Source organism: Siniperca chuatsi, linkage group LG24 (assembly GCF_020085105.1).
Source record: "Siniperca chuatsi isolate FFG_IHB_CAS linkage group LG24, ASM2008510v1, whole genome shotgun sequence".
NCBI lineage: Eukaryota > Metazoa > Chordata > Actinopteri > Centrarchiformes > Sinipercidae > Siniperca > Siniperca chuatsi.
In genome coordinates, this window is record NC_058065.1 from 486387 (window position 1) to 510203 (window position 23817).

At 49.8% G+C, this 23817-nt stretch overlaps 4 protein-coding genes across 6 annotated transcripts in view; 2 read left to right on the forward strand and 2 right to left on the reverse strand.

Moving 5' to 3' along the window:
- The window catches only part of iqca1 (IQ motif containing with AAA domain 1), a 15336-nt gene extending 15019 nt beyond the window's left edge, over positions 1 to 317 (reverse strand). For 2 of the 4 annotated variants that reach the window (XM_044187517.1, XM_044187515.1), the window contains exon 1: positions 1 to 315. This exon is cut by the window's left edge and continues 57 nt beyond it. The gene's annotated coding sequence lies outside the window, so the exon portion shown is untranslated. The other 2 variants (XM_044187516.1, XM_044187520.1) reach the window with 2 other exon arrangements.
- Positions 1 to 23817, reverse strand: part of LOC122871907 (NLR family CARD domain-containing protein 3-like) — a 752187-nt gene that overhangs the window by 305419 nt on the left and 422951 nt on the right.
- Positions 498 to 6586, forward strand: LOC122871948 (atypical chemokine receptor 3-like). Its single transcript, XM_044187581.1, has 2 exons — positions 498 to 923; positions 3659 to 6586. Exons 1-2 carry the CDS (start codon positions 727 to 729, stop codon positions 4818 to 4820), a joined length of 1359 nt encoding a protein of 452 aa, XP_044043516.1. The 5' UTR covers positions 498 to 726; the 3' UTR covers positions 4821 to 6586.
- Positions 16900 to 18455, forward strand: LOC122871968 (E3 ubiquitin-protein ligase TRIM63-like). The gene has a single exon (XM_044187614.1). The coding sequence runs from the start codon at positions 17066 to 17068 to the stop codon at positions 18086 to 18088; it is 1023 nt and encodes a 340-aa protein (XP_044043549.1). The 5' UTR covers positions 16900 to 17065; the 3' UTR covers positions 18089 to 18455.

Sequence of the window (23817 nt, forward strand, 5' to 3'; positions counted from 1 at the left end):
GATCCTAAAAATACCGGCTCAAAAACACAGAAGCACCAGAGTCCAGATCAGACCTGCGCGCAGACCTGGATCCGCCGCTTTTCTTCTTCTGTGTTTCTGTGCAGCGGAGCGTAGCAACGCGGCGCATGCGCACGGAGAGTCCTCAGGCTTTGTGAGAAACGGACCGGAGAAGAAGAAGAGAAGCGTGAGGAGAGAAGAAGAAGCCGGCGGACTGAGTTAAACGTCACAACTTTATTTAAAACCCGAGAAAGTTTACAAACACGTTAATTTATAGATTCATAAATTCCTTCAGTTTCATCTGATATTTGTTTCCATTTTTAATTTAATTTACTCTTTTAGACTGATGTCACGCTTTACTTGCTTATTATTAGTAGTATTATTAATACTAATTATTATTAATTATTATTATTATTAATTATTATTATTGAATATTATTAAATATTATTGATAATTATATTAATTTTTAATTATTAATTAACCCTAACCCTATATTTGTATGTATAGTTTGTTTATATCTTGTCTTTAACAGTCGCGTTATCCTTCTGAATGGGACCCTCCTGGACCCTCCTGGACCCTCCTGGACCCTCCCGGGGCCTCCCGGAGCCTCCCGGGGCGTCCCGGACCCTCCCGGGGCCTCCCGGAGCCTCCCGGAGCGTCCCGGACCCTCCCGGGACCTCCTACCTCCTGGATCTGGTCGTCGCGCCTCTGTGACGCTTTTCTTCTGAAATGGAAACCCGCACCTCCTCCAGCGGTGTTGTCCCGCAGCTGAAGCCCCCCCCGCCCCCCCCGGGGGCGTTTCTTCTTCTCTTCTTAAACTGCAGACACAGGGGGGCTCGGTCACTCTGCAGGGGGAACTGGACTGAACCCGCCTCAGGACCCGGACCGAGCCGGGAGGAAGCAGCGGAGCCGGACCGAACTGTCCTGTAAGTACTTCGGACTCCATCTTATGTTTCCGCAGGTGGACCCGGTTCGCTCCGACCCAGACTCCCTTCACAAAAGGCTTATTTTAGAAGCTTCGGCTCTCAGGCGCATGTTCGCACTGTGGAGCCCGACTCTGACATGAGCTCCGTAGCTGCTGCTGGGCGTTAAAGTGTTCGGCTCTTCATAGCGGACTACATCCGGAGACCTGAAGCCCGCAAGTCCTGGCTGCTGCTGCGAGCATCGTGTGTGTCTTCAGAGGTAACAGAGGCGTCAGAAACCGCTTCCGTTTGCCACCGAGCCACCAAGGTCTCAATCCCAGACCTGCCAGTCCGCGTCAAATACTCCAGTGACCGAAAACCAGCTGGCACGCGACTGGTTCGGTTCTGTCGCAGTTAAAAGACTTGAAGCCAGACTCCCTTTGAAAATGTGCCGTTGTTGAAGTTGGCACATAAAGGTAAATGTACGTACTAAATATTATTAATTAAAGGTTATTAATAACCATGAACGCCCTGCGGTGTGTTCGGCGGGCCAGTCTTCTACCAAACATCGCTTAATTTTAGAGAAATCTCAGCTTTATTGGTTTGTGGTCCTCTGAACTTCCCGTGCAAGAATGTTGCAGCAAATCCTCCAAACGGATCCAAAAAGTGGCGTTTTCTGCCCCGGAGTCCCGTGCCGGTGCGGAACATCGAGTTATAATATCGATAATAGTTCAGGTCACTGTACTTCACCCTATTCGTTCAGTAAACACATCAACCCAGACTCGCTTTGAGCATCAGTGTGCTCAGGTGTTGTCAGCAGAACGCGCTGCACCAGGCGCCCAGCTTCTAAGAGCTGATTCACGGCGCTTCCAGCAGCCCACGGCGGGGATCGTGTTGAACCTGGTTCTATAAGTTCCATCTTTTGTACAAACGTCTCTTCATGGTGAATGAAACGTGAACCGAACTGAAGACCGAGTCGCGTTTGTTCTTCAGCGTCTTCGTTTCTGTGTTGTCACGTGTTGACGTTTGTGAATGAGATAAGAATCCTTAAATCCAGAGATTTTCCAAAGGAGTTCGGCGAGTCCTTCGCGGTACTTTATGGCCCTTTTAGTGGTTTATAGTGTTTTGGTGGTGCGTTCAGGAGCCGCCCAGCTGGATCATCAGGCGAACTGGGTTCAACACTGACGGGACTTCCGGTTCCACTGTGCGTGAGAGCAGCGCGAGCTCGTTACCTGACGCCCTGACCGAGTGTGTGTGTGTGTGTGTGTGTGTGTGTGTGTGTGTGTCTCTGTGTGTGTGTGTGTTTGTGTGTGTGTGTGTGTGTGTGTGTGTGTGTGTGTGTCTGTGTGTGTGTGTGTCTCTGTGTGTGTGTGTGTCTGTGTGTGTGTGTGTGTGTGGTCTGTGTGTGTGTGTGTGTGTGTGTGTGTGGTCTGTGTGTGTCTCTGTGTGTGTGTGTGTGTGTGTGGTCTGTGTGTGTGTGTGTGTGTGTGTGTGTGTGTGTGTGTGGTCTGTGTGTGTCTCTGTGTGTGTGTGTGTGTGTGTGTGTGTGTGTGTGTGTGTGTGTGTGTGTGTGTGTGTGTGTGTGTGTGTGTGTGTGTGTGTGTGTGTGTGTCTGTGTGTGTCTCTGTGTGTGTGTGTGTGTGTGTGTGTGTGTGTGTGTGTGTGTGTGTGTGTGTGTGTGTGTGTGTGTGTGTGTGTGTGTGTGTGTCTCTGTGTGTGTGTGTGTGTGTGTGTGTCTCTGTGTGTGTGTGTGTGTGTGTCTGTGTGTGTGTGTGTGTGTGTGTGTGTGTGTGTGTGTCTGTGTGTGTGTGTGTCTCTGTGTGTGTGTGTGTGTGTGTGTGTGTGTGTGTGTGTGTGTGTGTGTGTGTGTGTGTGTGTCTCTGTGTGTGTGTGTGTGTGTGTGTGTGTCTCTGTGTGTGTGTGTGTGTGTGTGTGTCTCTGTGTGTGTGTCTCTCTGTGTGTGTGTGTGTGTGTGTGTGTGTGTGTGTGTGTCTGTGTGTGTGTGTGTCTCTCTGTGTGTGTGTTTGTGTGTGTGTCACTATAATCAATAGTCCAACAGCATTAATCTGTTCAGAGATAAACAATCAATCGTTGGCTAAATAAAATGCCTGATCAATGTGTTTCACTATAATTTATTCAGGAAGTAGTTTTTAATGTAATATAATCAGAAAGTGTGTTTACATCATTGATGATGATGATGATGATACAGTATAATGATACAGTGTAATAATATAATCAATAATCAATAATCAGAGCAGCTGTCCAGATATACATGTAGGTCCAAAGGTACATAATAGGTCAGAATTCTGACTGACAATCTTGTATTTCTGAGTTGAAAAGTTCGTCAGACTTTTGAGTTTCTTTCGTGACTTTGATGGCGTTTTCGGTCAGGAGCGAGCTTCCGAACGCGATGGCGTGCGTTTAACGAGAGCCGAATCACAGCGCGCATCGCGTTTGATCTTTGCGGCCTGAACTCGTGTTTAACACCCTGCTTCTGTGTGTCGACAGGCCAGCCATCTTTAATTCAGCTGAAATTTCAATAGAGTCTGGCCGGTCGTTATTTGCACGTTGATCTAAATTTTATTAGATTTTTCTTAAAGTTTTTCCTGCTGTTTGTTTTTAGCTGAAGAGTCCAAAACAAGACGTCACAACTTTAAAATACAGGAAGTGATGTAATAATGCGTCACCATTACTGAGGTCATCGCTTGTATTCAGACTTTAATCCTGCGGGTCGTGATCCGTCTCTTCCTGTCTTCCAGGTGTGAAGTCGACCTCGCAGTCATGAGTCTGAGCGCCAATGACCTCACCGAGCTCATGGAGCTGTGGGAGGAGCTAAACCTGACCGCCGCCGACCACCACAACCTGTCCCACGTGGAGACTCTGCTGTGTTCGGGCGCCGTCAGCCACGCCGCCCTCCTCCACGTCCTTTCCGTCCTCTACGTCTTCATCTTCCTGGCGGGCCTCGCCGGCAACGTCCTGGTGGTCTGGGTCAACCTGCGAGCCGACTGGAACCGCTACGAGACGCACCTGTACGTCCTGAACCTGTCCGTGGCCGACCTGTGCGTCGTGGCCACGCTGCCGGTGTGGGTGACCTCGCTGCTGCAGGGCGGTCGCTGGCCGTTCGGAGAGGCCGTCTGTAAACTCACCCACCTGGTCTTCAGCGTCAACCTCTTCAGCAGCATCTTCTTCCTCACCTGCATGAGCGTCGACCGCTACCTGTCCGTCACGCTGTTTGCCAACGCCCCCGACAGCCGCAGGAAGAAGGTGGTGCGACGGCTGATCTGCATCCTGGTTTGGCTGCTGGCGCTGGCGGCCTCCGTCCCCGACACCTACTTCCTGCAGGCGGTCAAGTCTTCGCGCCACGACGGCGCCGTGTGTCAGCCGGTGTACCCGTCCGCCAACCCTCGGGACTGGATGGTGGGCGTCCAGCTGAGCTTCTTCGTGCTCGGCTTCGCCATCCCTTTCCCCGTCATCGCCGTCTTCTACCTGCTCCTGGCGGCGGCGATCCCTCCCGGCTCGGACCAGGAGCGGCGCATCAGCCGGCGGATCATCCTCACCTACATCGTGGTCTTCCTGGTCTGCTGGCTGCCGTTCCACGCCGCCCTCCTGCTGGACACGCTGGCGCTGCTCAACGTCCTGCCCTTCAGCTGCCGGCTGGAGAACTTCCTGGACGTGGCGCTGCACCTGACGCAGTGCTTCTCGCTGGTCCACTGCTGCATCAACCCCGTCCTGTACAACTTCCTGAACAGGAACTACCGCTATGACCTCATGAAGGCCTTCATCTTCAAGTACTCCACCAAGACGGGGCTCGCCAGGCTCATCGACGGCTCGCACGCCTCCGAGACCGAGTACTCGGCGGTGGCAATGGACAGCAGCGTCCCGAACGCTTCAGGACTTAATGCTTCACCTAGTTGCTCCTAGAAGCAGCGAAGCCGCCCAGCAGCTCGCTCAGCACGCTTAACCCTGCCTTGCGTGGCAGGTGAACTTTTCTTAGTACTTAAACACTTCTTCTACCTGCGCCTGGCAGCTGCGATCCTCGTCAGCTGGGACCTTGATGGTCCTGGTCGACTGACCGGAGACTTCGGTCGCAGCGTCGGACCGCCCGGGTGCGACCCTGAACCCTCGGGCCTCTCGGACTCTCAGAACCTTCTGTTTCATCGGCGGATTTCTGCGATGCGGATCGTTGAGGCTCCGCGGACATAAAAAGTGTAAACCGATCCCGCAAAAACACACTTCACTGAGTCACCGCCACACGAAACCGCAGAAGAAGACAAACACGGCGCCGCAGAAGAAGAAACGAGGAAACGAACCTGTAAACATGTCTGATTTCATATTCTGTGAATATTTCAGTCGCTGTTCACTTCGTGTTTGTGTAAAACGTTTCTGTAACGTTTCTGTAACGTTTCTGTTTTAGTTTCTGTAACGTTTCTGTAACGCTTCTGTTTTAGTTTCTGTAACGTTTCTGTAACGCTTCTGTAACGTTTCTATAACGTTTCTGTTTTAGTTTCTGTAACGTTTCTGTAACGCTTCTGTAACGTTTCTATAACGTTTCTGTTTTAGTTTCTGTAACGTTTCTGTAGCATTTCTGTAACGTTTCTGTAGCGTTTCTGTAACGTTTCTGTAACGCTTCTGTAGCGTTTCTGTAACGCTTCTGTAACGCTTCTGTAACGTTTCTGTAGCGTTTCTGTAACGTTTCTGTAACGTTTCTGTAGCGCTTCTGTAACGCTTCAGTAACGCTTCTGGAACGTTTCTGTAGCGTTTCTAGAACGTTTCTAGAACGTTTCTGTAACGTTTCTGTAACGCTCTGTTTTAGTTTCTGTAACGTTTCTGTAGCGTTTCTGTAACGTTTTAGTAACGCTTCTGTAACGCTTCTGTAACGTTTCTAGAATGTTTCTGTAACGCTTCTGTAACGCTTCTGTAACGTTTCAGTAACGCTTCTGTAACGTTTCTGTAACGTTTCTAGAACGTTTCTGTAAACGTTTCTGTAACGCTTCTGTAACGTTTCTAGAACGTTTCTAGAACGTTTCTAGAACGTTTCTGTAACGCTCTGCTTTAGTTTCTGTAACGTTTCAGTAACGCTTCTGTAACGTTTCTGTAACGTTTCTAGAACGTTTCTGTAACGTTTCTGTAACGCTTCTGTAACGCTTCTAGAACGTTTCTAGAACGTTTCTAGAACGTTTCTGTAACGCTCTGTTTTAGTTTCTGTAACGTTTCTGTAACGCTCTAACGTTTCTGTTTTAGTTTCTGTAACGTTTCAGTAACGTTTCTGTAACGCTTCTGTAACGCTCTGTTTTAGTTTCTGTAACGTTTCTGTAACGCTTCTGTAACGTTTCTAGAACGTTTCTGTAACGTTTCTAGAACGTTTCTAGAACGTTTCTGTAACGCTCTGTTTTAGTTTCTGTAACGTTTCTGTAACGCTTCTGTAACGCTCTGTTTTAGTTTCTGTAACGCTTCTGTAACGCTCTGTTTTAGTTTCTGTAACGCTTCTGTAACGTTTCTGTAACGTTTCTGTTTTAGTTTCTCTGGAAACAAAACTGCAACTAAAGTTTAAAACTGCATTAAATATTTTAATGTAAAGAGTTTTTAATTCAGCTGAACACAAAAATATCAAATTAATCCACAGAAACAATTCAACGCATATGAAGAAAAAATTAAATAAAATAAAATAAAATTATATTTTCTCTCAAGTTTGTGTCAAGTGACATTTTTGTTTAAAACTTTATTGAAACAACAGAAAGGAGTAAAGGCTCTATATTCAGCAAAATACAAATGAAAAGGATTAACGAAATATATGTCGTGCACGTGAAGTGAAACGATGAAACAGTTGAATCTGTTCGATGCAGCGGAGCGTCGTCTGCGTTAAGTCTTTACAGCTGAGAATCTCTTAGACGACTAACGCTAACGCTAACGCTAACCGCACCGAAATACAGACGAAATACACAAACACAACGTCAGTGTAAGTACGAATATATACACATATATATATATATATGTGTATACACAGCGTGACATCGTGCTGAAGACAATAATCTCTCGTCAGCCAAACTGACTTTATAAAGCAAACAAATCCACAACACGAGCGATTCGACACAGATCACAGACAGACACTGACTTCAACAGACGCACAACACGAGCGAGAATCACCTCTGAGATGAAACAGGAAGGTCCGGCTGTGGGCGGGGCGATCGCCTGCACGTCCCTCGGTGAACGCTGATTGGCTGCTGAGCTGGACGCTGTGCGTCAATCAGAGAGAGATTAATAATAATTAATTAATATTAATATCAGCAGATATTAATCTGATGAATCTACGGCCTTTAACCTCCAGTCAGACACACTGAAGCTTCCCGTCATGAGTCAGTTCATTTATAAACCAGTCAATATAATTCAAGGAACATCTTCAAGGACCTCAGAAAACCTTTCAAGGACCTCAGAAAACCTTTCAAGGACCTCAGAAAACCTTTCAAGGACACATTTAATTATTAATTCTTATTGTTCACTTTTCTTTTCGTCTTTTAGTCGTTTTATCTCGTTTATCGTTTCTATGTTTCAGTCTCAAGTTTTAAAGAAACCGGTTTCAGTGCGAACGTTTTCTTTTTGCTCAGTGATCGATCACGTGATCGATCACGTGATCAGAGCAGAAACAGCCAATCAGAGACTTTAAAAGTAAAAACGCGGATTTGACCGTTTCATTTACTCCAGAATGGAAACGACGACAGAAACAAGAAAAGAAACACAATGTGGACAGAGATCCGTGACACTTTAATGTGTCAGCTCCTTGAAGAGCCTGGAAAACCTCCAAGGGTCCTTGAATGTCTTCCAAACCACGACGGAGTCTAGAAAGTGACGTCAGAGCTCCGCAGCTGCTCCGACCACAGAGTCCAAGGTTTCCTGTAAAGGGTCGACTTACTGGAGTTTTCACAAGATGAAGAAGACGGACTACCTGTCCCCGTTCACAGCTGGCTGGAGATGAAAGACGGCGTTTACCTGTGTGAGGACACACTGAGGGACCATCACCTGTCCTCAATCACAGAGCTGGGAGTCACACAGAGGCGCCACTCTGCCTCGCAAAGCTGACACCAGAGGACAGACAGAGGACAGACAGAGGACAGACAGACAGGTGAACTCACCTGCAGACAGACAGACAGAGGACAGACAGAGGACAGAGGACAGACAGACAGACAGACAGAGGACAGACAGACAGAGGACAGACAGAGGACAGAGGACAGACAGAGGACAGACAGAGGACAGACAGACAGACAGAGGACAGACAGACAGAGGACAGACAGACAGACAGGTGAGTTCACCTGCAGACAGACAGACAGACAGACAGAGGACAGACAGAGGACAGACAGAGGACAGACAGACAGACAGACAGAGGACAGACAGAGGACAGGTGAGTTCAAAGCCTTCAGGGACCCTTGTTAGCTTCCCAAGGACCGCCTGGAACGTCTTCAAGGACCTTTGGTTTACTTCTGCTTCCTGTTGGACCAAACTCTTTGCAGAAAATCAGGATTTTTAGGTTCCTTTTCGTCTCATTAGCGTGTTAAAAACACTCAAACCGGGAAAAGAACTTCCTGATTTTCTGCCTCGAAGAAAATGTTGAAATGATTAAGTTTAATGATTAAGTTTAATGATTAAGTTTAATGTTTAAGTTTAATGTTTAAGTTTCATGATTAAGTTTAATGATTAAGTTTCATGATTAAGTTTAATGATTAAGTTTAATGATTAAGTTTAATGATTAAGTTTCATGATTAAGTTTAATCATTAATTTTAATGATTAAGTTTAATGTTTAAGTTTCATGATTAAGTTTAATGATTAAGTTTAATGTTTAAGTTTCATGATTAAGTTTAATGTTTAAGTTTCATGATTAAGTTTCATGATTAAGTTTCATGATTAAGTTTAATGATTAAGTTTAATGATTAAGTTTAATGATTAAGTTTAATCATTAATTTTAATGATTAAGTTTAATGTTTAAGTTTCATGATTAAGTTTAATGTTTAAGTTTCATGATTAAGTTTAATGATTAAGTTTAATGATTAAGTTTCATGATTAAGTTTAATCATTAATTTTAATGATTAAGTTTCATGATTAAGTTTCATGATTAAGTTTAATGATTAAGTTTCATGATTAAGTTTCATGATTAAGTTTCATGATTAAGTTTCATGATTAAGTTTAATGATTAAGTTTCATGATTAAGTTTCATGATTAAGTTTAATGTTTAAGTTTCATGATTAAGTTTAATGATTAAGTTTAATGATTAAGTTTAATGATTAAGTTTCATGATTAAGTTTAATGATTAAGTTTCATGATTAAGTTTCATGATTAAGTTTAATGTTTAAGTTTCATGATTAAGTTTCATGATTAAGTTTCATGATTAAGTTTAATGTTTAAGTTTCATGATTAAGTTTCATGATTAAGTTTAATGTTTAAGTTTCATGATTAAGTTTCATGATTAAGTTTAATGATTAAGTTTAATGTTTAAGTTTCATGATTAAGTTTCATGATTAAGTTTAATGATTAAGTTTAATGATTAAGAAGATGAATTAAGTTCCTGTTTTAAGTTGGTGGTGAAATACAGTTCAGAGGCAAAGCTGGTAAAACGAGCTTTTTGTGAATGGTCTTCTGTCTGCGGGAGACAGGCCGCAGCTTGTTATCCGAGGACTTAAAGAAAATAAATGAACTTCTGGTCCAATAACAATCAGCGGCTGAGCTGTCTGATGCCGCGGCGACAAAAGGGTCGGTCTGAGCGCGCTCGGTGGCAAGGATCTGCAGCAGGGATTACACTGAGCTAAGACACACAGAGGCCTCATTCTGGACGTTTCCATGGCAACCAGAGCAGCTCCGGGCCCGAGAACAGAGAGTAAACACAGTCTGAAGGAAACACTAAATCCTGCCCTCTGATTGGCTCTCAGCTGTCTGACTGACGCCTCAAGCTATAACTCACTCCAGGACCCCTGGAACCTCCTCCAGGACCCCTGGAACCATTTCAAGGACAGCTAGCACCTTCTTAAGGACCTCAGAACCTTTTCGGTGTTGTCTGAAACATTTTCAAGGACCTTGCCATGTACCATTTGAACCTCTTTAATGACCTCTGGTAACTCCTCAAGGACCTCTCACAGCAGAATGCTCCAAAACTCCAGTTCATTTATAACCTTTCTCACCAAACTCCACTGAAAAAAGTCTGTTTTTAAGCTCCAGTTCATTTATAACCCTTCTTACCAAACTCCACTGAAAAAAGTCTGTTTTTAAGCTCCAGTTCTGTCTGAGCTCTTTGTCTGAAGTAGAAAACAGGGTCTCAGAGTCTCTGTGGACCCCCCTCCCCCTCTGTGTGTGCACTTGTATTTACGTCTTTGTGAGGACCACTTGAGGTTTCTTTTCTTCTTCAAAGGTGTGTTTAAGGTTTCGTTTCAGTTCGGGCTGAGGAATGTATGATGTGAATGAGGGTCCTCACAAGTGTACAAGTACAAACGTGTCTGTGTCACAGACAGTCTGTTTTTCTGCAGCAGAGTTTCCACCCCGAGTTACTGCTGAGACTCTTACTCAAGAAACCTCTTCAAGGACCTCTGGAAATATGCAGCACCCTACTTTTATTCATCATGTTTGTCTGTTAATGTTTGTTAATACTCGGATGGATTCAGACCAGACTCTGTGCAACAAAACATGAATTTTAGTTCCAGTCTTTCCTCTGATCACGCTGAGAACACGGCGACAGTCCGTCTCTCGGCTGTGCAGAAGTTCACTGAAGTTTCTGGTGTTTTAATTCTTCCGTCGAACTTCGAATGTTTATGTGAATAACAGCAGACATTTCCCATCATCCTTTGCTTCCTGTTGATTCTCGATCCTCCGAGGAGCCGTCAGCTTCGGACTGACGGCTGATCTCAGATCTGTCAAATAAACAGCCTGAACACTGAGAGCTGGAAACGGACCAATCAGCTGAGAGCTGTGGGCGAGGTCGCTGAGGTCAGAGGTCACAGAGGTCAGAGGTCAGCCGACACGTGAGACTTTATGATGTTTGACCCAACTGATCACAGCTGGTTCTGGAAACTCTTCGAGGACCCCTGGAAACTCCTGGGAGTTCTTCAAGAACCCCTGGAATATTTTCAAGGACTTCTTGAATCTCTTCAAGGACCGAGGGAGCTCCTTCAGACGTGCGGTGCAGAGCGACTGCGTCTGAGTTTAAAGTCGGAGCGCTGACCTTTGACCTGCGGCAGGTCACCACCACAGAAGAAGAACAAACGCAGCACGTCTCTGTGAATCAGCAGCTCTCTGCTGACCTTTGACCCCGAGTGAGGTCATGTTTACTGTCAGCACATTCCTCGCATCCCGTCTCCGTGGTTACCGGGAGTCCGCACGTCCGATTGGCTGAGCTCAGAGCCTGTTGCTAACCCGTCACATGACGGAACACGGAGCCGGCTGCCTCGCAAGGATGCGTCCAGGCGAGAGAGGTCAGAGGTCGGAGGTCGGAGGTCAGAGGTCAGAGGTCAGAGTGAGGGGAAGGTTTCCTCTGTGTGACGACGATGAGGATGAGGATGAGGATGAGGATGGTGCTGACGGTGAAGACGGTGAAGACGTCTGCGTGGTTGTCGTCGCGCTCCTCCGGCTGTGAGGAATCTGCTGTTTGTCGACTGTGACGCCTGAAAATCTACAACAGAAGAAGAACGTGTCGAGGCGTGTCACCTGGCTGCTGTGTGTCCAGGTGTTTCCTCAGGTCGGCCTCCAGCAATCGTCTCCTCCAGGACCCCAAACCTGTTCAAGGGCCCCTGGACCCTCCTCAAGGACCCCAAACCTGTTCAAGGGCCCCTGGAACCTCCTCCAGGACCCCAAACCTGTTCAAGGGCCCCTGGACCCTCCTCCAGGACCCCAAACCTGTTCAAGGTCCCCTGGAACCTCCTCCAGGACCCCAAACCTGTTCAAGGGCCCCTGGACCCTCCTCCAGGACCCCAAACCTGTTCAAGGTCCCCTGGAACCTCCTCCAGGACCCCAAACCTGTTCAAGGGCCCCTGGACCCTCCTCCAGGACCCCAAACCTGTTCAAGGTCCCCTGGAACCTCCTCAAGGACCCCCAAACCTGTTCAAGGTCCCCTGGAACCTCCTCCAGGACCCCAAACCTGTTCAAGGGCCCCTGGACCCTCCTCCAGGACCCCAAACCTGTTCAAGGTCCCCTGGAACCTCCTCAAGGACCCCCAAACCTGTTCAAGGTCCCCTGGAACCTCCTCCAGGACCCCAAACCTATTCAAGGGCCCCTGGAACCTCCTCCAGGACCCCAAACCTATTCAAGGGCCCCTGGACCCTCCTCAAGGACCCCCAAACCTGTTCAAGGTCCCCTGGACCCTCCTCAAGGACCCCCAAACCTGTCCAAGGGCCCCTGGAACCTCCTCCAGGACCCCAAACCTGTTCAAGGTCCCCTGGACCCTCCTCAAGGACCCCCAAACCTGTTCAAGGGCCCCTGGAACCTCCTCCAGGACCCCAAACCTGTTCAAGGGCCCCTGGAACCTCCTCCAGGACCCCCAAACCTATTCAAGGGCCCCTGGAACCACCTCAAGGACCCCCAAACCTCTTCAAGGTCCCCTGGAACCTCCTCAAGGACCCCAAAACCTATTCAAGGGCCCCTGGAACCTCCTCAAGGCGCTCCGAACCTCCAGGACGCCATAGCCTCCTCAAGGACTCCTTGAATTTGCTCAAGGAACCTCCTCATGAACCGTTAGCACGTCCTCAAGGACCCATAAAAGCTCCCAAAGTACTTTTGAAACCCCCTCAAGGACCCCTGACTTCAAGCACTCCTGGAACTTCTTCAAGGAATCCATTGGTAAAAAGGCAGATTTAAGGAGGCGAATGAGGTTCAGCTGCTTTAATGATTTAAAATGAGAAACTTCTTGTTCAAATAAAAACTAGAATCAAAGCAGCAGCCTGTCTGTCTCTCTGACCCGTCTGTCTCTCTGACCCGTCTGTCTCTCTGACCCGTCTGTCTCTCTGACCCGTCTGTCTCCCTGACCTGTCTGTCTCCCTGACCTGTCTGTCTGTCTCTCTGACCCGTCTGTCTCTCTGACCCGTCTGTCTCCCTGACCTGTCTGTCTGTCTCCCTGACCCGTTTGTCTCTCTGACCCGTCTGTCTCTCCGACCCGTCTGTCTGTCTCACCCGTCTGTCTCCCTGACCCGTCTGTCTCTCCGACCCGTCTGTCTGTCTCACCCGTCTGTCTCTGACCCGTCTGTCTCCCTGACCCGTCTGTCTCTCCGACCCGTCTGTCTGTCTCACCCGTCTGTCTCTGACCCGTCTGTCTCTCCGACCCGTCTGTCTCTGACCCGTTTGTCTCTCCGACCCGTCTGTCTCCCTGACCGTTTGTCTCTCCGACCCGTCTGTCTCTCCGACCCGTCTGTCTGTCTCACCCGTCTGTCTCTCCGACCCGTCTATCTCTCCGACCCGTCTGTCTGCCTGACCTGTCTGTCTCTCCGACCCGTCTGTCTCTCCGACCCGTCTGTCTGTCTCACCCGTCTGTCTCTCCGACCCGTCTGTCTCCCTGACCCGTTTGTCTCTCCGACCCGTCTGTCTCTCCGACCCGTCTGTCTGTCTCACCCGTCTGTCTCTCCGACCCGTCTATCTCTCCGACCCGTCTGTCTGCCTGACCTGTCTGTCTCTCCGACCCGTCTGTCTCTCCGACCCGTCTGTCTGTCTCACCCGTCTGTCTCTCCGACCCGTCTGTCTCTGACCCGTTTGTCTCTCCGACCCGTCTATCTCTCCGACCCGTCTGTCTCTCCGACCCGTCTGTCTCCCTGACCCGTTTGTCTCTCCGACCCGTCTGTCTCCCTGACCCGTTTGTCTCTCCGACCCGTCTGTCTCTCCGACCCGTCTGTCTGTCTCACCCGTCTGTCTCTCCGACCCGTCTATCTCTCCGACCCGTCTGTCTGCCTGACCTGTCTGTCTCTCCGACCCGTCTGTCTCTCTGACCCGTCTGTCTGTCTCACCCGTCTGTCTCTCCGACCCGTCTGTCTCCCTGACCCGTTTGTCTCTCCGACCCGTCTGTCTCTCCGACCCGTCTGTCTGTCTCACCCGTCTGTCTCTGACCCGTCTGTCTCCCTGACCCGTCTGTCTCTCCGACCCGTCTGTCTGTCTCACCCGTCTGTCTCTGACCCGTCTGTCTCCCTGACCCGTCTGTCTCCCTGACCCGTCTGTCTCTCCGACCCGTCTGTCTGTCTCACCCGTCTGTCTCTGACCCGTCTGTCTCCCTGACCCGTCTGTCTCTCCGACCCGTCTGTCTGTCTCACCCGTCTGTCTCTCCGACCCGTCTGTCTGTCTCACCCGTCTGTCTCTGACCCGTCTGTCTCTCCGACCCGTCTGTCTCTGACCCGTTTGTCTCTCCGACCCGTCTGTCTCCCTGACCCGTTTGTCTCTCCGACCCGTCTGTCTCTCCGACCCGTCTGTCTGTCTCACCCGTCTGTCTCTCCGACCCGTCTGTCTCTCCGACCCGTCTGTCTGTCTCACCCGTCTGTCTCTCCGACCCGTCTGTCTCTCCGACCCGTCTGTCTGCCTGACCTGTCTGTCTCTCCGACCCGTCTGTCTCTCCGACCCGTCTGTCTGTCTCACCCGTCTGTCTCTCCGACCCGTCTGTCTCTCCGACCCGTCTGTCTCCCTGACCCGTTTGTCTCTCCGACCCGTCTGTCTCTCCGACCCGTCTGTCTGTCTCACCCGTCTGTCTCTGACCCGTCTGTCTCCCTGACCCGTTTGTCTCTCCGACCCGTCTGTCTCCCTGACCCGTTTGTCTCTCCGACCCGTTTGTCTCTCCGACCCGTCTGTCTCTCCGACCCGTCTGTCTGTCTCACCCGTCTGTCTCTCCGACCCGTCTATCTCTCCGACCCGTCTGTCTGCCTGACCTGTCTGTCTCTCCGACCCGCCTGTCTCTCCGACCCGTCTGTCTGTCTCACCCGTCTGTCTCTCCGACCCGTCTGTCTCTCCGACCCGTCTGTCTCCCTGACCCGTTTGTCTCTCCGACCCGTCTGTCTCTCCGACCCGCCTGTCTGTCTCACCCGTCTGTCTCTGACCCGCCTGTCTCCCTGACCCGTTTGTCTCTCCGACCCGCCTGTCTCCTGACCCGCTTGTCTCTCCGACCCGCCTGTCTCTCCGACCCGCCTGTCTCTCCGACCCGCCTGTCTGTCTCACCCGCCTGTCTCTCCGACCCGCCTGTCTCTCCGACCCGCCTGTCTCCTGACCCGTTTGTCTCTCCGACCCGCCTGTCTCTCCGACCCGCCTGTCTGTCTCACCCGTCTGTCTCTGACCCGTCTGTCTCCCTGACCCGTTTGTCTCTCCGACCCGTCTGTCTCCCTGACCCGTTTGTCTCTCCGACCCGTTTGTCTCTCCGACCCGTCTGTCTCCCTGACCCGTTTGTCTCTCCGACCCGTCTGTCTCTCCGACCCGTCTGTCTCTCCGACCCGTCTGTCTCCCTGACCCGTTTGTCTCTCCGACCCGTCTGTCTCTCCGACCCGTCTGTCTGTCTCACCCGTCTGTCTCTGACCCGTCTGTCTCCCTGACCCGTTTGTCTCTCCGACCCGTCTGTCTCCCTGACCCGTTTGTCTCTCTGACCCGTCTGTCTCCCTGACCCGTTTGTCTCTCCGACCCGTCTGTCTCCCTGACCCGTCTGTCTCTCCGACCCGTCTGTCTCCCTGACCCGTTTGTCTCTCCGACCCGTCTGTCTCTCCGACCCGTCTGTCTGTCTCACCCGTCTGTCTCTGACCCGTCTGTCTCCCTGACCCGTTTGTCTCTCCGACCCGTCTGTCTCCCTGACCCGTTTGTCTCTCCGACCCGTTTGTCTCTCCGACCCGTCTGTCTCTCCGACCCGTCTGTCTGTCTCACCCGTCTGTCTCTCCGACCCGTCTATCTCTCCGACCCGTCTGTCTGCCTGACCTGTCTGTCTCTCCGACCCGTCTGTCTCTCCGACCCGTCTGTCTGTCTCACCCGTCTGTCTCTCCGACCCGTCTGTCTCTCCGACCCGTCTGTCTCCCTGACCCGTTTGTCTCTCCGACCCGTCTGTCTCTCCGACCCGTCTGTCTCTCCGACCCGTCTGTCTGTCTCACCCGTCTGTCTCTGACCCGTCTGTCTCCCTGACCCGTTTGTCTCTCCGACCCGTCTGTCTCCCTGACCCGTTTGTCTCTCCGACCCGTCTGTCTCTCCGACCCGTCTGTCTCTCCGACCCGTCTGTCTCTCCGACCCGTCTGTCTGGCTGACCTGTCTGTCTGTAACCCCTAAGAGTGAAGAAGTAAAGTGTAAAACATTTAATCGATGTAAGAAATCCGAACATCAACATGTTGTTGCTGCTGTTTGTTGACCACGTTGCTCTCCACAGCGCACATGACTGACTGTTTACTGGACACACTGCTGCTGTTGTGTAACACACACTCACACACACACACACACACACACACACACACACACACACACACACACACACTCACACACACTCACACACACACACACACAGGGGGAACATTCGGGGTCAAAGGTCGAGCAGACGTCCTGGTTAATTTTTCTGACTGCATCAAACACACAACAAATGATTTATATCATAATGTATAATTATATTTACGTATAATATATAATAATCTGCAACGCTTGTGGGTCAACATCATATTAAATCACACGTGTGATTGGTTTTATTATGGGTTGTTTTGTTTGGTCTGTCTGCTGCGTGTATATGTTATGTATTGATTATACTGATGTCCAATCATGGATAAATGTAAAATATGATAAATATGAATAAATTTGGGAGATAAAAACACTTCAGGAGAAAACAAAGTTAAAAATGTAAAAAGTTTCTAACAATGTCATTTTAAAGTCACAACGTGTAACGTGTAAACAGAGTTCATGCAACATGTTGTTGCTGGAGGTCTCTGCAGTCGGGGGGGGGGGGGGGGTGTTCTCACAGGAAAGCACCGGGTGGTGTCGGGTGGGGTGGTGGGGTCTGGTCCTCAGTAAGGCATGTGCAGCAGCAGGACGGGAGTCTATTTTCTCCTAATCAGTGTGACAAACAGCCGGCCGGGGGGGTCGGGTGTCCCTCCCACCCCTCAGCCTATAAAGGCTGAGGGGTTTCTGACACCGGCAGATTGAAATAAACCCCGCAGGAAGAGACACAGACAGACTTACGGAGAGAGTAAAGGACCAGAAGAAGAAGAAGAAGAACATGGACATCCAGACGGGTCAGGTGGTGCGTCCTCTCAGCGCCATGGAGAGTCTAGAGAAGCAGCTCAGCTGTCCGATCTGCCTCGAAATGTTCACCAAACCGGTGGTGATCCTGCCCTGCCAGCACAACCTGTGCCGCGGCTGCGCCAACGACCTCTACGAGTCCAGGAACCCCTACCACTACTCTGGGGGGACCTTCCGCTGCCCCACCTGCCGCTTCGAGGTGGTTCTGGACCGGCACGGCGTCTACGGGCTGCAGAGGAACCTGCTGGTGGAGAACATCATCGACATGTACAAGCAGCAGCAGGAGAGCCGGGGGGGCCACGGCGAGGACCCCCCCCTGAAGGACAAAGACACCAAAGAGCCGAAGTGTAAGGAGCACGAAGACGAACACATCAACATCTACTGCGTCAGCTGCCAGACCCCCACCTGCTCCATGTGCAAGGTGTTCGGGCAGCACAAAGACTGCGAGGTGTCGCCGCTGCACGCCGTCTACCAGAGCCAGAAGAACGAGTTGCGCTCGGCCGTCGAGCTGCTGGCCGCAGGAAACAGCTGCGTCCAGGCCGTCATGGCGCAGATGGACGACACGTGTAAGCTGATCCAGGAGAACGGAGAGCTGAAGAAGAGGCGGCTGGGCGAGAGCTTCGACCTGCTGTACGCCATCCTGGAGGAGCGTAAAGGCCAGCTGCTGGAGCAGATCGGCCAGGTGGAGCAGCAGAAAGTGTCCACGCTCAGAAAGCTGGCAGACCAGTACAAGCAGCAGCTGCAGCTCAGCGTCCAGCTGCAAGAGAAGCTGTCGCAGAACCTGCAGTCCTGCAGCGCCGCGGAGTTCCTGCTCAGCGCCAAGCAGCTGCAGGAGGAGGCCCAGCAGGCGGCCAGGGCGGCCCAGCTGCAGAGGCCCGAGCCGGGCTACGAGAGCATGGAGCACCTGACCCTGGACACCCAGGAGGCCGAGGCGCTGCTCGCTCGCATGGACTTCAGACATGGGGGCGAGGAGGAAGACCAGGAAGCTGACAGAGAGTAACAACAGCGAGAAAATACTTTGATTGGATTGTTTCGTGATGGAGGAAGCCCAGGAGGCCGACAGAGAGCAACAACAGTAAGAGAAGACCTCAGTGCTGCTTTTTCAAAAACTTCAGGTACAGGAAACGGAGACGTGCAATCTTTTAGGAAAGTTTTTTACTCGTACAAAATGAAACATTTTGTATTTGACTTTTTATACTTTTCTATTTCTGAATGTTTTTCTCACTCGTCATTCAAGTCTGGACAAAGTCTAGAAAGAGTTTATTTATTGTGTTCAGGACGTGTTTGTGTCTTTGTGAAACTGAAAACTTGATTTCAGACTCTGCTGTAACTTGTGAAAGTGTGAATAAAGTTTTATTTGATTGTTAGCTCTTTATTGTCCTTGTCGTTTCTCTCCCAGCCGCAAATGTTGCAAAAAAAACTAAAACATGAAACAAACAAAAAACAAAACATAAGAAAACCAGAGACTTGATTTCAGACTCTGCTGTAACGTGTATTTTGGCCTCTGTCTTGTCCTTGTCATTTCTCAGGGACTTTCCCAGAGTCCGTATTTAGCAGAGCACATATTTTCCTATATTTACCGGGGTCAGTGAACGCCTCCTAGCCTTACTTAGTCGTCTGTCGCTTTAAACGGAGGCTATTTTTACCGAGTGGACTCGAATAGCTCTGTTCAAGAGGGGGGTCATGTTTCTGAGAGTGACCCAGCTGGACCGATGCATGCTGGGAAACAGACTGAGGCCGTTATCAGGGCTGTTTGTGGACCTGGACCACATCGCGTCACACTCACAGTCTGATAAGAGTATGAAGTGTGAACAGTGCCACAGATAAAGTCTGGTAACTTTACCGACAGCTGGTCCCGTTTACAAGCCATGTTTGGAGCTCGTTCATCTCACGTCGAGCGTCTGGTTCAGTTGTTGTGTCACCTGTAACTACAGAGCCCCCCCCCCCTCCTTCAGTCTCAGGTTTTATTACTCAGCAACAACAGGAATGTAAACGATAATAATAAATATATTTAATATATTTGACCTCCGGACGCTGTACTCTCTAAGCTCGTCTTATTCCACTGTCTACAGTAGTTTCCTGATATCTAATACATACTGTAATATATACAGTCACCTTGATGTGTGCCATTCTGACTGCATTAATCATCATCGACTGAAACCGGATCAATAACCAGATCCAGATCTTTAATTAGACTGGAACTGGATCCTGATGGTGAGATCGACCTCTGACCTCTGTGACCTCTGTGACCTCTGTCTTACTTTGTCGTGTCCTTTTATGTCGCGTCCTGTCTTGTATTATTTTCTGCTGTCGTGTCTCAGCTTGTCGTCTCTTTGTGTCTTAGATTGTTTGGTCTCGACAGTCTGAGGCGGTGCGTTGACTTTGTGACTGTACATGAGCTTGTTTTGAATCAGAGCTGCAGTCTGCGTCTCATATTTCAGACATATATATACATATACAGTATTTATATACTTGTGACCCCCCACACACCTCGCATGTGTTTGGCTGATGTTCACATGCTGACAAACGTGCACGAGACTCGGAGGATCATGTTGACTCGCATTGCAAAACGTTAAATATAAAAAGAACAGGACGCCGGCTGGAAGTTATTAATATAACTAAAGAAAGAACTAAAGTGTTTCGTTTTGGGCTGAACCAAAGTTAAACTCTGGCTCTGTCTGAAGGTTAAACTGTGCCACTTCATGTGCAGCTGCTTTATCTGGCACTTCTATTTTAGAGCTGAAGCCCATGAAGGCGGCACACTGCGGCTCTTCAGCCCACAGCTGGTCCACAGCTGGTCCACGACTCGTCCACGACTCGTCCGCGACTCGTCTACAGCTCGTCCACAGCTCGTCCATGGCTCGTCCACGTTCTCGTCCACGGCTCGTCCACGACTCGTCTACAGCTGGTCCACTGCCCGTCCACGGCTCGTCCACGTTCTCGTCCACGGCTCGTCTACAGCTGGTCCACTGCCCGTCCACGGCTCGTCCACGTTCGCCCACGACTTCGTCTACAGCTGGTCCACTGCCCGCCCACGGCTCGTCCACGTTTCGCCCACGGCTCGTCCACGGCCCGTCCACAGCTGGTCCACTGCCCGCCCACGGCTCGCCCACGTTCTCTTCCACGGCTCGCCCACGACTCGTCTACAGCTCGTCCACGGCTTGTCCACGTTCTTGTCCACGGCTCGTCCACAGATTGTCCACGGCTCGTCCACGGCTCGTCCACAGCTCGTCCGTGACTCGTCTACAGCTCGTCCACAGATTTTCCACGACTGGCCCATGGCTCGTCCACGGCTCGTCCACAGCTCGTCCACGGCCCGTCCACAGCTGGTCCACGACTCGTCTACAGCTCGTCCACAGCTTGTCCATGGCTCGTCCACGTTCTCGTCCACGGCTCGTCCACGACTCGTCTACAGCTGGTCCACTGCCCGTCCACGGCTCGTCCACGTTCTCGTCCACGGCTCGTCCACGACTCGTCTACAGCTGGTCCACTGCCCGTCCACGGCTCGTCCACGTTCTCTTCCACAGATCGTCCACGACTCTTCCACAGCTGGTCCACAGCTTGTCCATGGCTCGTCCACGTTCTCGTCCACGGCTCGTCCACGACTCGTCTACAGCTGGTCCACTGCCCGTCCACGGCTCGTCCACGTTCTCTTCCACAGATCGCCCACGACTCTTCCACAGCTGGTCCACAGCTTGTCCATGGCTCGCCCACGCGTTCGCCCACGGCTCGCCCACGACTCGTCTACAGCTGGTCCACTGCCCGTCCACGGCTCGTCCACGTTCTCTTCCACGGCTCGTCCACGACTCGTCTACAGCTCGTCCACGGCTTGTCCACGTTCTTGTCCACGGCTCGTCCACAGATTGTCCACGGCTCGTCCACGGCTCGTCCACAGCTCGTCCGTGACTCGTCTACAGCTCGTCCACAGATTTTCCACGACTGGCCCACGGCTCGTCCACGGCTCGTCCACAGCTCGTCCACAGCTCGTCCACGGCTCATCCACAGATTGTCTATGGCTCGTCCACGGCTCGTCTACGACTCGTCTACAGCTCGTCCACGGCTCGTCCACGACTCGTCCGCGGCTCGTCCACAGCTCGTCCACGGCTCATCCACAGATTGTCTATGGCTCGTCCACGGCTCGTCTACAGCTCGTCCACAGATTTTCCACGACTGGCCCACGGCTCGTCTACAGCTCGTCCACGGCTCGTCCACAGATTGTCTATGGCTCGTCCACGGCTCGTCCACAGCTCGTCCACGGCTCGTCCGCGGCTCGTCCACAGATTGTCTATGGCTCGTCTACGACTCGTCTACAGCTCGTCCACGGCTCGTCCACGACTCGTCCACGTTCTCGTCCACAGCTCGTCCACGGCTCCTCCACGCTGTCTCGCAGACACAGACTCCAGTCTCAGTGCAGGTGTTCAGCTGTTTCAGTCCGTTCGTCTCATCAGCAGAATAAAACGCCTGCTTTCATCCGGTTCTCCGCTCACACTGAAGCTCAGAGTCAGGACTTCCTCTGAGAAGTCTGCGCTGAATCACGAAGAGGAAGAGGAAGAGGAAGAGGAAGACTTCCCCTGGGTGAAAACCCACCAGCTAAACTCAGACTGATGACTCATCCTGAAACAAACTGTCAGCTGACATCCTCGTTAGCAGAGATTATATGCTGTATTTAATACTGTATGAATACATATGTGTATTTGTGGTCCTGCAGTACTGATACACAGTGATTAGTCAGGAATGAGGTCAGAGCTGCAGCTGCTGTTCACTGTTTCTCTGTTACTAATTTCAGCATCTGTTTTGACTTCACTCTGATTTCTCTGATTTAAGTCCACCATGTTTAACCAAAGCCCTGGATGGATGGATGGATGTTTAACCAACAGGTGAGCTCTGCGCTCATGCAGGGCGAGTTTTAATAACTAATGTCAGACACTTTTTAAAAGTCGGTCTCACTTTAATGGAAAGCACGAACACATGATAATAAGCAGGTTACTAATCCAAACATCCTGACAGTAGAAGTTCGGAAGTGTGAAGCAGTAAAAACAGATCAGTCATCAGTCTCATCAGTCAGCAGAGCTGCTTCCAGCTTAGTATCTGAGACCTTTAAAGTGCAGTGCTGGAAGTAACGTAATACTTTCTGGGAAATACACGTATCACTTTCTAGCTGAGTAGAAAATCTCTGTGAAAAAGTGTAAAAATGACAGTTTGAGGTTTTTACTGGGTGTTTTTGTTCAGATGAAACAAATCAGAAATAACATGTTAAGTTTCCAGTCTTAATGCTAAGCTAAGCTAGCCGTTTCCCTCTGTTATGAAGTTAGGAAGAGTTATTAAAATATCTAAACGTTGGAACAGATTCTGCTGGTCTTAAAGGCACAGGTGTACATGTACGTATGTTCTCATCCATAAATCCTATATCCTATAATATACTTTACACTGACTCAGATGTTTTCAGCCTGTCGTGGTCTGGTAAGACCAGGAGCTAATGGCGGCTAACGTTAGCTAACTCAGTAGAAACTGTTGTGTTTGCGGACGTCACGGACTCGTCTCTACTTCTGCTCTGCTGCAGATCAGCTGAGAAACATTTTATAGGTTTAATTACAAAAGAAAACCTTTAATTACCACGAGTGGCCACAGAGGGCGCTGTTCACTACACTTTAAGACTTTTTCTCACTTTCAATTTCACAACAAAAATGAAGTTTTCACACTTTGTTTGCTTTTGAAAGTTTGATTGTCCCTCTGACTTCGCTGCTCTGCTTTCATCATCAAACTGCGTCTGTTGTTATCGTTGCTGAAGACAGGAAGAAGCTGCCGCCTGTTTTTTAACAAACGCGAGAATGACAGAGGACAATGAGCAGGAGGCTGACGTCACCTCACCTGGACTGAAGGATCGCGAACACCTTCACCTGCTGCAAAGGAGGAGAAAACAAGCGACCCTCTTTAACTTCCTGTCTGAAACAAAAAAAGACGCAGTCTTAATATTTTTAACTGAAATATTTCTTTATACTATGCTGTCTGTGTTTTAAACCAATCAGAAGCATGTTGAGTCAGGTGAGAGATGATGTCACAGTCTGGCTGTTCATTGGTCAGTTCAGGTCTTTGTGTCTCGGAATAAAGACAGAGGTTTGTTGTAGGACATGAAAAGAGTTGAAGTGAATGAGGACGTTTACCTGGTCAGTGAATAAAGAGCAGCCGTCACCTGTTTATAACACAGTAACAGCAGGAGTCTTTGATTCTCTACAGCCCCGTGCTTTCTGTCCATAACCTTGACCTTCTTCTCGACCTCAGTGGACAACAGAAGACAGAAAACTTCACAGCACCCTCTACTGGCAACAGCAGGAATCAGTCCTACTGGCCCATATTGATGGTGCAGAAACAGGAAGTATACTGTTGCCATGGAGACAGTGAGTTAGCTGTGAGCTACAACTTTAGCCCTTTCTTTTAGCCTTACTGAGATTTCCTCCATTTAAAGTAGCTGAATCAGCTGTTTAAACAGCTGTTCGCAGTGAATGGTGGTCAGACATGATGTCTTTCTGTCCAATGGCGGGAAAAAGCTCTAATATATATATATATATATATATATATATATATATATATATATATATATTCCTCCAGTTTGTCGTCTGATATGAAGTTTAACGTGTTGACTTCAGCAGAAATCACTGCTTTTAGTCTCTTTAGGAGAAAATGTACATTGTTTCACTTTTTCACTTTTCTTTGATAAAACCAGATATCTAA